At 46.4% G+C, this 14,887-nt stretch overlaps 1 protein-coding gene across 1 annotated transcript; it reads right to left on the bottom strand.

The window, feature by feature from the left end:
• Positions 1 to 11,587: 11,587 nt before the first annotated feature.
• Positions 11,588 to 14,022, bottom strand: LOC123447567 (remorin-like). The gene is made up of 5 exons (XM_045124175.1): positions 13,656 to 14,022; positions 12,667 to 12,699; positions 12,477 to 12,564; positions 12,161 to 12,242; positions 11,588 to 12,044 (listed from the first exon to the last, which is right to left on the bottom strand). Exons 1-5 carry the CDS (start codon positions 13,777 to 13,779, stop codon positions 11,844 to 11,846), a joined length of 528 nt encoding a protein of 175 aa, XP_044980110.1. The 5' UTR covers positions 13,780 to 14,022; the 3' UTR covers positions 11,588 to 11,843.
• Between the last annotated feature and the right edge of the window lie 865 nt (positions 14,023 to 14,887).

Genomic DNA, 14,887 nt, shown 5'->3' with positions numbered 1-14,887 from the left:
CCGAGCTCCGCAGAAACGCGATCTAGAGGAAAAACCGTGGAGGTATGTGGTCAGGCTGCCATGGAAAAGTCGTCTCAAATCAGCCCTAAAACCTCCGTATATATAGGTGGGAGGGAGGGGACCTTGCCTTGGGGCTCAAGGAGCCCCAAGGGGGTCGCCCGAGTCCAGGGGGGAGGACTCCCCCCCCCCCCAAACCGAGTTGGACTTGGTTTGGTGGGAGGGAGTCCCCCTTCCTTCCCACCTCCTCCCTTTTTTTTTCCTTTTCTCTTGATTTTCTCTTCTTGGCGCATAGAGCCCTTTTGGGCTGTCCCACCAGCCCACTAAGGGCTGGTGTGCCACCCTTAAGGCCTATGGGCTTCCCCGGGGTGGGTTGCCCCCCCCCCCCCCCCGGTGAACTCCCGGAACCCATTCGTCATTCCCGGTACATTCCCGGTAACTCCGAAAACCTTCCGGTAATCAAATGAGGTCATCCAATATATCAATCTTCGTTTCCGGACTATTCCGCAAACCCTCGTGACGTCCGTGATATCATCCGGCACTCCGAAGAACATTCGGTAACCAACCATATAACTCAAATATGCAAAAAACAACGTCGAACCTTAAGTGTGCAGACCCTGCGGGTTCGAGAACTATGTAGACATGACCCGAGAGACTCCTCGGTCAATATCCAATAGCGGGACCTGGATGCCCATATTGGATCCTACATATTCTATGAAGATCTTATCGTTTGAACCTCAGTGCCAAGGATTCATATAATCCCGTATGTCATTCCCTTTGTCCTTCGGTATGTTACTTGCCCGAGATTCGATCGTCAGTATCCGTATACCTATTTCAATCTCGTTTACAGGCAAGTCTCTTTACTCGTTCCGTAATACAAGATCCCGCAACTTACACTAAGTTACATTGCTTGCAAGGCTTGTGTGTGATGTTGTATTATCGAGTGGGCCCCAAGATACCTCTCCGTTCACACGGAGTGACAAATCCCAGTCTTGATCCATACTAACTCAACGAACACCTTCGGAGATACCTGTAGAGCATCTTTATAGTCACCCAGTTACGTTGCGACATTTGATACACACAAAGCATTCCTCCGGTGTCCGTGAGTTATATGATCTCATGGTCATAGGAACAAATACTTGACACGCACAAAACAGTAGCAACAAAATGACACGATCAACATGCTACGTCTATTAGTTTGGGTCTAGTCCATCACATGATTCTCCTAATGATGTGATCCCATTATCAAGTGACAACACTTGCCTATGGCCAGGAAACCTTGACCATCTTTGATCAACGAGCCAGTCAACTAGAGGCTTACTAGGGACAGTGTTTTGTCTATGTATCCACACAAGTATTGTGTTTCCAATAAATACAATTATAGCATGGATAATAAACGATTATCATGAACAAAGAAATATAATAATAACTAATTTATTATTGCCTCTAGGGCATATTTCCAACAGGGCGATATTCTGGCAGGCCGCTATCTTCTAGCAGATGAAGTGCTGAGGATCGGGCTAGAGATTGAGATCGATGGATATCAAGTGTTTTTGCTAAAACCTTCATTTACGGGGATTTCCTGTGGTGATAAGGTTCATAATTCTTTGGTTCCTTCTCGTTTTGGTGGGAGTTTCTCGGTTCTTGCAGATCAGGAGGATAAATCAGACGACGATCTTGTGGAGGCACCCTCGGCTTCGCGGTCACCGGTTCCCTCGATATCTCCAGCTTCGTCGTTGGGGGTGGCATTGGAGTGCAAGCTGCAGAGAGACATCCCACTACCTAGGAAAAAGAAGGGGGCTCCCCAGCCGAAACCTTGGATCGGGCCTCTTCCTAAGGTTAGTAGACATCCCATTTCTTTGTCTGATTTCTTCAAACCTGGCTGTTGGCCTGAGGGAGTATCGAACAAGCATCAGATCAAACCACTGACTTCGGTTCGTAGTTCGTCAGCAACGGCGACGATGGCGCAGTCAAGGCGCAATCATAGGGAGAGTTTTTTGGCTGCCGTTATGTCTGCGAATGGGCCAGGTTTGACTACATCTTCGCTGGTTGACACACAGGCTGGGTATTCGGCACAGCCTCGGGTGAGTCGGCCCGATGATGGGCTGCCAATCTGTCAGGAGGACTCTGGCCAGGTCGCTTCTTCTGTTCGTAGGGTCGCTAGGGTTGGCTTCCCACGACAGAAACTTGTTCGAGCGTCGTTCGTTCCTGCCTATCGATCGCCCGTCATGGCCGGGAGAGGAGCGCCCCTGCCGCGATCCTCGTCGGCCTAGACTGCGCCGTCCGCTAGTCAGGGGAAGGGCCAGGGGCTGGGCAAAGCTCCCGGTCAGGGTCTCCTAACCCTGCGCACGCTTCTGCCAAGTTGGCAGCGCCTCCAGCGGCGCCGGGTGTGAAGCCCTCAACACCTCCTGTGGTGGCGGGAGGGAAGGCTGGGATTAAGGCCAACCGCATGCAGCCACGTGGTCGTTGGGGAGACGATGGAGTGAATGCGTATGGTGCTGGTCAGCACCGCGGTTCTTCGTCGTCTGGTGGAGGTCGTGGATACGCTTGGCAGGCTAATGCTGGCCATGGTCAGGGTTTCTCGGGACCCCCGGGCAGTTTGTGCCGGGGCCGGCTGGTCCTAAGAGAGGTGGATATCGGCAGGGGTGGGGAGGTCGTGGAGGTGGCAAAATCCCGCGAGCTCCACCTCAGTTGGATTCAGTTAACACAGACAATGTCGAGCAAGGGCAGCCCCAACCCGAGGCGCCTTCCATCTCTCTCCCTTCGACGATAGGGACTGCGGATTTTGGGGTTGCTGTGGACAGAGGTAATATCACTTCAAGGTTGGAGGGAGGTGACCGCCCAACTAAGTGGGCGCGAAAGAAGGAAAAAATGACTTGCTATCGGTGTGGTGAGAACGGTCATTTTGTGTCTGAATGCTCGGCTGTTCTTTGCGAGTTATGTCTCAAGCCCGCTCATGGATCTTCTTCATGTCCTCTTATGACGGGTCCGATGCCCGTATTGGCTATCCATGGCCTGTGCTCCGAGGAGCTTATTTTTTTGAGTCCCCAGCTTTGTCCACGCCGATGCATGTGCCAGATGTGGCTCTTATTGGTAAGGTCACTGTTGCCAGCGGTAAGATGACGGTTGACCAGGTGGTGCAACAACTTCGAGATCTTGTGTCATCTACTTTTCGTTGGGAGCCTATTGCAATTTCTGAGACTGTTTTCAAGGTGGCTTTTCCTTCCAAAGATGATCTTGCACGTTTGCTCAAGTTTGGCATGTGTAGAGTGCCTAGCACGAGTTGTATCCTGGAGTTTGATGTGTGTAAGGGTGATGAGCCTAAGGGGGTTCCTTTTGATCAGGTCTGGGTTCGATTTTATGGAGCTCCGTCTAAGGCAGTCAATGATTTCTTGGTGGCTTGGAGTTTTGGTTCCCTTATTGGTAAAACGGAGCAAGTGGACATGGCGTACACGCGCGCTAACAGAGCTGCTCGGGTGTTTGTTAGTGTTATTGATAGTGGGCTGATCCCAGAGGAAGTGCTCTAGATTTTTGAGGGTAAGAGATTTACCCTTCGTCTTGAGATCGAGAGTCAACCGACGGCTGGAGAGGTCATGGTGGATCCTGACGTCGATATGCCAGATAGGGATGGTGAGTCGGGTGCTAGAGATGCGGACAAGGGGAAGCCTTCATCACATTCGGATTCTGCTCTTGGGTCGGCTGTTGTGGAGCCGAAGTCGGGAGAGGGTGCTTCGGCCTCTGGTGGCGTCGTTTCGGCCCCAGGGACGCAGCTGCGCTTCAGTTCTTTCAAACCAGAAGCGGTGCCGGCCAGGCTTGCTACCTCTACTCAGTTGTCGGTTCAGGATGGTCTTCTTAGGCAGGTGAAAAGGACGTTCTTTGGGAAATAGTCTTCCAGTACCTCGCTGCAACCTTCATCGCCGGTTGTGGGACTTCAGCCGATATCTTTGGATTGCTATTTGCAAAAGGTCAGGGAGGAGGATGCTAGGTCATCGATGACTATGCAGAGCTTGGGGATTGTGGAGGGGGACTCAGTGGTCCCTAATCAGGGACTGGTGGCTGAGGTGCTTGCTGATGTCTCTCCTGTTGCTCCGGTGACGGAGATGCTAGATAATGGGGGAGGTAACTCGGAGATGTGTTCATTCTCCGAGGATGCTGTCATACAGTTTGGCGGTATTCCTGATCCTGTGACTGTGGATAGGAGGGTCAGCAAGCGGATTTAGGGGCAGCCAGATGCGGATGACCTGCAGGTGGGTCGTGCGACGCGAGTTGCAAAATTGAGGGAAGCGGAATCATCAACAGGTATGTCTATAAATTTAGAGCATTCTATTCTGCATTTTCCCCTCATGAGATTATTGATAAGGCCACGGCTATTGGGGTATCGCTCGGTAATTCAAACGCTGAAGTTGCGAAATCTATTAATGATCTACTTGATCTAGAGGTAGATAGGGCTCTGGATATTGTTCGGAACTTGGTTGCGGTTAAACCAATGACTGATGCGGAGATTAATGACCTAGGGGGGCTGAATTCTCTATGTGAGAATCTGCTTCCCATAGTTGAGCCTAAGGTGGGTGAGGATTCGTATCTTGATGATAGTTTAGTTGCTGAGCGTGCTGGTCAAACCGAGTCATGTATTCCTGATTATATGGACCAGGGACATGGGGAGAAAATGAAACGGACATGGAAAAGAAAAGTCTATCTGGTGTCTGCTGTCCGTAGGAGTGCACGTTTTAAGACTGCTAAGAAATTCTATGACAAAAGATGAGAGGAATTTTTTGGAATAGCAGAGGTCTACGTGACTTGGCTAAAACCAGATTCCTTGCTGACGCCACGGTGGAGCATCATCTGGACTTTATTGCCATTTTGGAGACAGGGCGAGATAAGTTCACATCTCAGTTTCTGAGTTCTCTTTCCGCAGGGATTGATTTTGATTGGCATTGTCTACCTCCAAGAGGACGATCCGGGGGGATCTTACTTGGCGTCAGATGTGACACACTTCAGGTTATGGAAGTTGTGTTTGGCGATTTTGCGGTTAAATTTCGAATTACATCCAAAATGGATGGTTTCAGGTGGGCCCTTGTAGCGGTTTACGGGGCTGCTCAACCTGAACTTAAATCTGAATTCCTGGCGAATTTAGTTCGAATATGCGATGAGAAATTGCCATTATTGATAGGGGGTGATTTCAATATTATTAGATGGGCGTATGAAAAGAACAATGACAATTTTGATGGTAGATGGCCATTTTTGTTCAATACTATTATTGAGAGCCTTGAATTGCGGGAGATAGAACTCTCGGGTAGGAATTTCACATGGGCGAATTCCCAACCTAATCAAACTTTTGAAAAGTTGGATAGAGATCTTACTAGTGTTGATTGGGAACAGAAATTCCCTTTGGTTACCGTGCGTGCACTTCATCGGGCGATCTCCGATCATACTCCCCTTCTGTTGGATACAGGGGATGCATCGCATATGGGTAATCGAGACCGTTTTTTCTTTCGAGTCCAGCTGGTTTTTAAGGGAGGGCTTCATGGAGATGATTGTCAGGGAATGGAATAGGACTTCGGGTGGAGCATCTAATGTGGAACGATGGCAAAATAAAATTAGACATCTGAAACAATACCTTCGTGGTTGGGCTAAGCATGTCTCGGGGACCTATAAAGATGAGCGGGAAAGGCTCATCAAATTTATAGATGAGCTCGATCGAAAGGCTGAGTGGTGTTTGCTGGATGAGAACGAACGTCATCTTAGATTTGAGGCCGAACAAAGGCTTCGTACTCTTCTTAGAGAGGAGGAAATGAAGTGGGCGGATAGACCCAAAGTTAGAGCAATCATCCTTGGGGATAATAACACTAAGTTTTTTCACTTAGTAGCCAATGGCGAACACAGGAAGAAAAGGATAGTGCAGCTTGAGCAGGATGAGGGTACAATAGTAGGTCATGAGAACTTAAAATTGTACATCTCAAACTATTATAAACAGCTTTTTGGTGCTCATCATGATAGTTTTGTGACTATGGACGAGCACCAGGTAGCAGATATTTCTCAAGTCGGTGAGGCCGATAATGAGTCCTTATCTGCTCCTTTTTCGGAGAAAGAGGTGCTTGACGCGATTGGAGGTTTGAAGAGTGGAAGGCCCCTGGTCCTGATGGGTTTCCGGCGGAGTTTTATAAAAACTGCTGGCATATCATCAAGGCGGATCTTATGGCAATGTTTGATGACCTGTTTGCTGGTAACCTACAGCTCTTCCATCTAAATTTTGGTACTATAACGTTGATACCAAAGAAGGAAGGGGCGACCCGTATTGAGCAGTTTCGCCCTATATGTTTGCTTAATGTTAGTTTCAAAATATTCACAAAGGTTGGAACGGATAGACTAACTAAGATGGCACATTCAGTGGTGCAATCTTCGCAAACCGCATTTATGCCTAGGCGTAATATACTTGAAGGGGTAGTGGTCCTTCATGAGACTCTGCACGAAATTCACTCAAAGAAACTTAACGGAGTGATCTTCAAAGTGGATTTCGAAAAGGCCTATGATAAGGTGAAATGGTCCTTTTTGCAACAAACCTTGCGGATGAAGGGGTTCGATGAGCTATGGCGAAAGCACATAGATTCCTTTACTACAAGAGGGAGTGTCGGGATCAAGGTCAATGATGACATTGGTCACTTCTTCCAGACACTTAAGGGGCTAAGACAAGGGGATCCAATGTCTCCTGTTCTTTTCAATATTGTTGCGGATATGTTGGCTCTTTTGATTAAGAGAGCTAACGAAAAGGACCTTGTAGGTGGATTAGTACCTCATTTGGTGGACGGGGGTGTCTCTATTCTACAATATGATGATAATACGATACTCTTTATGGAGCATGATCTACTGAAAGCTAAAAGTCTTAAGCTCATCCTTTGCCTTTTTGAACAGCTATCTGGGCTGAAGATAAATTTCAATAAAAGTGAGTTGTTTTGTTTTGGTGAAGCCAAAAATCAACAACATATTTATATTCAGCTGTTTGGGTGTGTGGCTGGGGATTTACCTTTTACGTACTTAGGAATTCCCATTCACCACCGTAAACTTACCAATGTTGAGTGGAAATGCATTGAGGAACGGTTTGAAAAGATACTTAGTAGTTGGAAAGGTAAGCTCCTTTCTTACGGAGGTAGGTTAGTGCTTGTCAATTCAGTATTAACAAGCATGCCTATGTTCCTCCTATCTTTTTTTGAGGTACCTGTGGGGTGCGAAAAAGATTGGATTTCTACCGATCCCCTTTTTTCTGGCAAAGTGATGAGGTTACAACTAAGTATAGGCTGGCTAAATGGGATATTATTTGTCGTCCTAAAGAACAAGGAGGTTTAGGAATTGAAAATTTGGAGACCAAAAATAGATGTCTTCTCAGCAAGTGGCTGTTTTGATTATCTATGGAATCCGAAGGAATGTGGGTACAAATTCTGACGAACAAGTACCTTCACTCCAAAACTTTATCTCAGGTTACGGCTAGACCACTAGACTCGCCGTTCTGGAAGGGTTTGATGCAGGTGAAAAACTCATTCTTCAACAGATCGAGGTTTATCATTTGTAATGGTAAATTGACCAGGTTCTGGGAAGATTCCTGGCTTGGAGATTCGCCTTTAGCTCTTCAATACCCGCGGCTGTACCATATTGCCCAACGTCGACGAGTGTCCGTTGCGGCAGTATTTCGTGAGATACCCCTTAATATTCAATTCCGTAGATCTTTAATTGATGATAGATGGGTCTCCTGGTTGCATCTGGTTACAAGGTTAATGGAGATTAATCTTTCTGACAGGATTGATCGAATTTCTTGGAGCTTAACATCGAATGGGATGTTTACGGTTAAATCCATGTATTATGATCTCATTGATTCCGTACCTATTCCAAAAACCCAGCATATTTGGAAGGTCAGAGTGCCTCTTAGAATTAAAGTTTTCTTGTGGTTTGTTCACAAGGGAGTTATTTTAACAAAGGATAATCTGGCTAAACGGAATTAGAAAGATAGCCCCAGATGTAGATTTTGTCCAAGGGTAGAGAGTATTCATCACCTCTTTCTCGATTGTCCTATGGCTAAACTTGTTTGGCGCTCAATTAACATTACTTTTAACATCCCTCCTCCTGTTAACTTGAACTCGTTATTTGGAACGTGGTTACAGGGAGTTGATGTTCAGTTGGCCGAATCTATTCGTGTCGGAGCATGTGCTCTTTTATGGGCTTTATGGAATAGCAGAAATGATTTGGTTTTTAACAAACTACGTGATATTCACTTTCTGCAGGTTATCTTCAGAACTACCGCACTCATATCGCACATGGTCGTTACTAACTCCTGTGGCAGCCAGGGAGCCTATGGTTACTGGATGTGTCCGTTGGAAGATGGTAGCACATGGTATCTTCAACTGGTTTGAATGGCGTCATATTAATAGGATAGGTGTTTAGACATCTATATCTTTTAGCCACATCCGGCTTCGGCGCGCTGTTTGCCATGTATGTTTTTATCTCAACTCCTTTTTTCTTTGGTCATTTCTGTACTTTGTGAACACTTTGTTTGGTTAATATATGGTTGTATGCATCTCTCGATGCAGAGGCCAGGGCAAGACCTTCTTTTCTAAAAACGTAAGAGCGAAAAATAAGCTAACAGAAATAGAACTGTGAAAGATAACATCTCAAAACAGATAGATAGAAAGACGAAACAAAACAACGACGAGCAATGACAATTCACATGTCAGATTGCTACGGAAGATAAACTACTGAATGGGCACGGGGGTGGATAAACGCATGAAAATTCATTCATCAGAAGATGTCTATGCCGGCGAGGGGAGGCGGTCATTTGGGCTAGATGGACAGGGGGTGTCATCCGGAAAACACACATTGGAGATTAGATATCTCTTGTGCTTCCTTTCAAATCCTATATGCCTAAGTAGCTGCTCCCCACTAACTCAATTATTTTAACATGTAATTGTGCTAACTCATGATGCTGCCATGCATGCTCCACTAAATTCAATTCCCTCAATATGCAACTATTTCACACTTACCATGCTACTCATATTCATACTCCCTCCGTTCCCTTATACAAGGTCACTATAAAAAATGCATTTTGCATCTATATAAGGCCATCAACAATATTCGAGGTAACATTAATGATGTTTCCTCATACTAGCAACTTGTTTAATAATTGCATGCATGTATTCATAATGACACTTGGCTACTTTCTTCTCACTCATTCGTTGCATGCATGCAGCGTATTAATGATTTCGGTTAACGAAAAAAAACATGACTTTCCAACCGGTCATTAAATTTTGCCTTGATACGTGTAATATAAGTTTGTGGCCTTGTATAAGGCTGGTCACAATGGGGAGTAACATAAGGTAGGAACCTACACACTTTTCTAGACTATATTCCTACCTCCACAATGGGGAGTAACATGTATGTAGTGTCATGCAACAATGCATTTATTAGGCTATAGACTCATTGTTTCTTGGAGTGTGTGATGTTCCGGTAACTTAGCTAGTTACCACAAGCACCTCTCTCTTTATTAAATACGTGCAACATAAGCAAACTTGTATTGGAGTGTGTGATGTTACTGCTAAGTTCCTCCCCATTGTGACCAGCATAAGGCTGGTCACAATGGAGAGTAACATAAGGTAGGAACCTACACGCTTTCCTAGACTATGTTCCTACCTCCACAATGGGGAGTAACATGTATGTAGTGTCATGCAACAATGCATTTATTAGGCTATAGACTCATTGTTTTTTGGAGTGTGTGATGTTCCGGTAACTTAGCTAGTTACCACAAGCACCTCTCTTTTCACTAAATACGTGCCACATAAGCAAAGTTGTATTGGAGTATGTGATGTTACTGCCAAGTTTCTCCCCATTGTGACCAGCCTAAGGGAATGGAGGGAATATTTTACAACTATGTAATAATTAAAATAATACTCCCTCCGTTTCAAAATAAGTGACTCAAAAATGACTCAGTTTTGTACTAATTTTAGTATAAAATACCGTCACTTTTGAGTCACTTATTTTGGGACGGAGGGAGTAAATTGTATATATGCATTAGTTTCAGTTCTCGCATTGGTAATCCAAATATTAAAGTTTCATTCTACCAATTCTCATAAATTAAATAGGTACATCAAATGTTGTAAACCGCTCGCGTCGCCTCCAGGGGGGCGACTCGGGCGCCCTAGCCGCCGCCGCCCTCGACCTCCCTCCTCCCCTGCTTCCCCGCCGCCGCCAGAGGAGGCCAGCGAGCAAAGCTCGCCCGACGGACGGCGGACGGCAGGCCTTCCTCTCTACTTCACGAGGGGATCCTCTGGCTGAGATGCGACCGCGCCCCTAGGCGTACAACATGGAGGCGGAGTTGGCGCACTCGGGCGGCGGCCCGATGGGATCCCAGCGGCGCTGCGGGGGCTGGCATCGGCGGATCTGGGGTTCACAATCCCAGATCGTTCCTCCTCGGACTCGGGCGCCGTCCGGCGGCCCTAAGCGGTGGTGGGCGCGCATGGGACTGTCCTCCTTGACAGATGTGATTGGGGGCAGCAGGAGGCGTTGGCGTGCTGCTCGATCTAAACAAGGTGGTGGTGCCATCCCCTTCGTCAGGGATGACGGCCAGGTGGTGGGTCCTTGTGGCATCGCCGGTGGCGGCGGATCTTGGGATCCCGCTCCCGGGGACGTCGCAGGATGTGGTGGCCCGTGCAGGAGAGATGGGTTCTTCGAATAGATCTGGGTGAAAGCTTGCTTTCGGCTACTGCCAAGGCCGGCGATGGCGGCGCTGTCTACGTCGTTCCCTTCCTGAAGGCATCGCCGAGGAGAAGTTCAAGGTCACTCTCTGCTACCTTCGGAGGAAACCCTAGATCAGTAGATCGGATGATGGCGACGCTTTGGTGTCGTTTCCCTCTTGGAGGCGTCATTCATGGAGGTACACACGGCCTCGAGGGACCATTGGTCGGCATCTACGGTGGAGCGGCGTTCCCTGTGACACATCGACGTCGTGGAGTCTCGACGCCAAGGCGCAGCAAAGTCTCGGTGACGGATGCGTGATGATGAGCGCGCGTAGGGAGGAGGCGCTGTCTGGCGCCGTGGGGGCATCGACGGCAGGCCTTGAAAGGTCGATGCATCAGTAACTGTTCTGAAGATTGATTGATGGAAAGCGGCGGCAACGACCTATGAGGGTGCGTTGGACCGGTTTGTGCCCCTGACCCGGTATGTGGCTCGGTCGGGGCCTCCGACTTTAGATGTTAGGCTAGGTGAGAGGTCTGGATATGTGGCTCACACTTTCTGCACCCCTTCATCATTGGATAGGAGTAGAGACAGATGTTGCCAAAAGGACGGCTTCAGACATATTGATGTATTGCTTTATAAGATCTTTGTGAATAAATAATAAAATGGCTGTATGCATCTTTCAGATGCAGAGGCCGGGGGTCATCCTCCTTTTCTAAAAAAGATAGGTACATCCAATTTCTGCAGCAACACTCGAGGTATCATCTTTAGTTTTAACAAAGAAATAGGGCAAATAAAATTGTATTTATTAAATACTACTCCCTTCGTCTTATAATATAATAGCGTCTTTTATACCGGTGCATTGTTAAAAACGCTCTTGACGAACAAAACTTATACCGAAAGAATAAATGCATCAATCCATCAGGCCTGCACTCCTACGCTTATACACAATTCTCTTACAAATTTAACCAGATATCAAATCATCCAACAGGAAAACACACACACACCAATGGCTTGCAAAACACATGTACACACACCACTAACAAGTCATGCACGAAAGCCGTAAGTAACAACCCCAACATATGTACACTCTGAAGATCGAGAGTGTCGATGGCTTCCTCGATTCACAGTTCTCATGCTTTCAGGAGCCCAAAGAGCTTCGTCGGGGCTTCGCCTTTGGCACGGTACTTGGCTGCCATCTCCTCCGCCATGATTATCTCCTCGCCTCGCTTCGCCTCCGCCATCGCTCTCTTCTCCTCCGCCGACTTGTGGAGCATCGCGAGCTTGTTCTTCAGCTTCTCCTTGTACGCTGCTTTCTTCTTTTCCAGTTGCTCCTGCCATGATAGGTAGTAACTGTTAGTTTTTTTTCTTCTGAAATTTTGTAGTAACTGTTAGTGAACTGTTAAAGTAATTAACTCCAAATTACAGGGATTGATAGAACTTGTAATACCTCGATCTTTTTCAGTTCGGCCTCCATCTCCGCTTCCTTGGCGTGCTCCCATGAAGTGATGAAGGACAGATTCTTGGCCGCCCTGATAGATGTATCGATGAAAAAGTTAGCGGCAGATGGTACAATATGTTGGTGCGTGTGGAGCATCAGCTCTTGTAGCAGACATGCATGAGTGGTACGCATTGAGTGCATTGTAAGATAGCTCCTCATTAAATCTAGCCAAAGGTGATGTGCCATCTCAATCATAGTGTACTAATAGTACTGGTGATTCTTGTTACTTTTAAGCAACAGACAGTTAGATGCCATGATTAATCACCTGTTCTCAGCTCTCGCCTTCTCGCTCTCCTCCCAGGCGTTGATCAGCGTCGTTCTCTTCTCGGACATAATCTTGGTGAGATAAGCATCTGAAGGACAGAATGGAACGTTGTGCACAACAAATTAGCATGAGACGAAGAGTGGTTGGCTGGGTAAACTGAGTATTAGAATATTTTGTTCTTCTTTGTTACCTCTTTCAGACGAACCTCTAGTACCTTCAGCATCTGGGAAAAAGGGAGAGAGATGTCAAGAATTTTCAGCAAATTATTGCACTGAGTCGTTTGCAAATGATGATTTGAAGTGGTCAGTGTTGAGCCACTAATTATTTGGTTATTATGTATCACAGATTCACAATGCTTAATTAGTAAACAGGGGCCACAGCCGAAAGAAATGTTGTTTTATTGTTTATGTTTTGCACCCACAAATTGCTTGGCCTTTGAGGAGTCTTTAGTTTACTGTGTTTTAAATTCAGTGCTGGAGAAAGGGGAAATTGTCTTTACAAAGAGAAGAATTGAGCTAAAAACATGTTTATGCCATCTCATAATCATAATTGGACTTTACAGAGAGGAAGGACCTAGCAAGCATATAGACCAAATAAAACCTTATGAACCTGTCAGTTGGAGGCAAAACATATAAATAGATAGATAGATAGATAATTTTTGTTCATTAACCTAGAGCAAATAAAACATATCTATCACCCCTAGATAATTACTCTCCCATCATCTACCTAGAGCCTGCCGACTGCCGCAGCAAATATAATCGAAACCTGCTTTTTTTAGGGAAACGACAGGGCTCTGCTGTGTATATTTACTGATTTTATTATAAAATAAATAAAATAAGAGTCTCAAAAGCAGAAATAAAGAGGTGTACATAATTCCACAGCATGAATTAAAAGAAGCAGGAAGATGCAGAGCACAAGTAGTATATATGACAAGCTGATTCTAATCTAATAACTAAGAAAATGGTGTGAGAATTAGCAAATCCGTTAAGAAAAAGCCTCTCATATGGCAAGGACAATAATATATGCTATTACTACTCCAGCTGGTACAGCTAGCTAAGCATGGAGATGGATGGACAGACAGACAGATAGACAGCGCCGTTGCCGGCCGGGACATGAGCTAGCTCCTACTTTACTTGCTTTGCTGGTAGAAAAGTAGAGAAACAATAGTTGCGTGCGTACCCTTGACGACGGCGACGATAGCCTTGGAGTCGTCGTGCACAGGCACGATGGCCTTCTCCTCGGCGATGTCCTTGGTGGCCGTCGTCGTCTCCACCTCCACCTTCTTCGCCTCCTCAGCCGCCATCTGCTCTGCTCGGTTGCTAGCTTCGAAGTCGATTCGACCAAGAAAATGCCTCGGCGAGCAGCAGCTTATAACTCGGTGGGTGATGGTAATTAAAGAGGAAGATGTAGGCTAGCTTATGTTGTCTTCTCCAGCTGATCGATCGGCCGGCTATATATGGTCTGGGGATGGGGAGAGAGAAGAAGAAGAAGGAGAAGAAAAAGGGTAGACGGCCGGAGAGATGGGTTGATAGAGGCAGCTAGCGTTATATCATAATCAATGTATGGTGGCTTGGTTAATTGATTATCAAAACAAGTGTAGAATGAATCAAATGACGGGCTGTTCCAGGCTGGGGTGGGCCGTGCTGTTCATTCGTCCTGGCAGCTCACTGTTGGGCATCGAAGCTTTCTCCAAGTTTTTGCGTGCGTGTGCTGGACAAGGAAGAAAAATAATTAAGGCAGCGGAATCAAGCTAGCAAGATTGCGAGGAGCGCACCGGGTACGGCGTTGGTGGCGGGTGCGTGTCAATGGCGTCACGGCAACTCAACTCAACTCCCGGCCTGCTCTGGCGCGCGGCAAGAAAGTAGGTACCAACCATCGACGTCGTCGGGGAGGGGATGGGGCCGGCTAGCTGATTCGGCCATGACAGCTCGGGCGTTCCAGGTTGCCATGGCCCCCTCCACCGCACCAACGCGCCACTTGATGATGCTCCTACTAGGATACCACACACTAATGCATGCATGGTTGATGCATCTCTAACCGATCTCTTAAAAAATCGAGGAGTATCCGACCGAGTAAATGGCAACTCAAGTATTTTTACTCCATTAGATTTTGATAGGACCTAGCCGGTCCGTTAAATATAACGGAGTGAAATTTCCTTTTTTCAAACTTATTCAATTCTAGTTTACATTTCAACTCCATATATATTAGCACACGTATACAAACTGAACATAAACATAGTACGAAGGTTCAAGAAATCACAAATATAGTTTACAAATCAAATTTAAAGTTTATAAACATGATTACTTTATTCAAATTAAAACGCACCAAATGGTTGAAATGAAGCAAATAACACGGTAAAAGCACACATAGGAAGTGCTATGAAGATGCCACTGATGCTCAACAACATCTTC

The sequence above is a fragment of the Hordeum vulgare genome, chromosome 4H, assembly GCF_904849725.1.
Source record: "Hordeum vulgare subsp. vulgare chromosome 4H, MorexV3_pseudomolecules_assembly, whole genome shotgun sequence".
Classification (NCBI taxonomy): Eukaryota; Viridiplantae; Streptophyta; class Magnoliopsida; order Poales; family Poaceae; genus Hordeum; species Hordeum vulgare.
The sequence above is the reverse complement of the archived record's forward strand: the minus strand, read 5'-3'. Positions and strand labels throughout refer to the sequence as shown.

Excerpts from the sequence above, each read along its gene's own strand:
- LOC123447567 (XM_045124175.1), bottom strand. The coding sequence starts at position 13,779 with ATGGCGGCTGAGGAGGCGAAGAAGGTGGAGGTGGAGACGACGACGGCC. Across the intron at positions 12,565-12,666 it reads TAGAGGTTCGTCTGAAAGAG|ATGCTTATCTCACCAAGATT; the intron begins GTAACAAAGAAG and ends TCTGTCCTTCAG. Across the intron at positions 12,045-12,160 it reads CCGAACTGAAAAAGATCGAG|GAGCAACTGGAAAAGAAGAA; the intron begins GTATTACAAGTT and ends CTATCATGGCAG.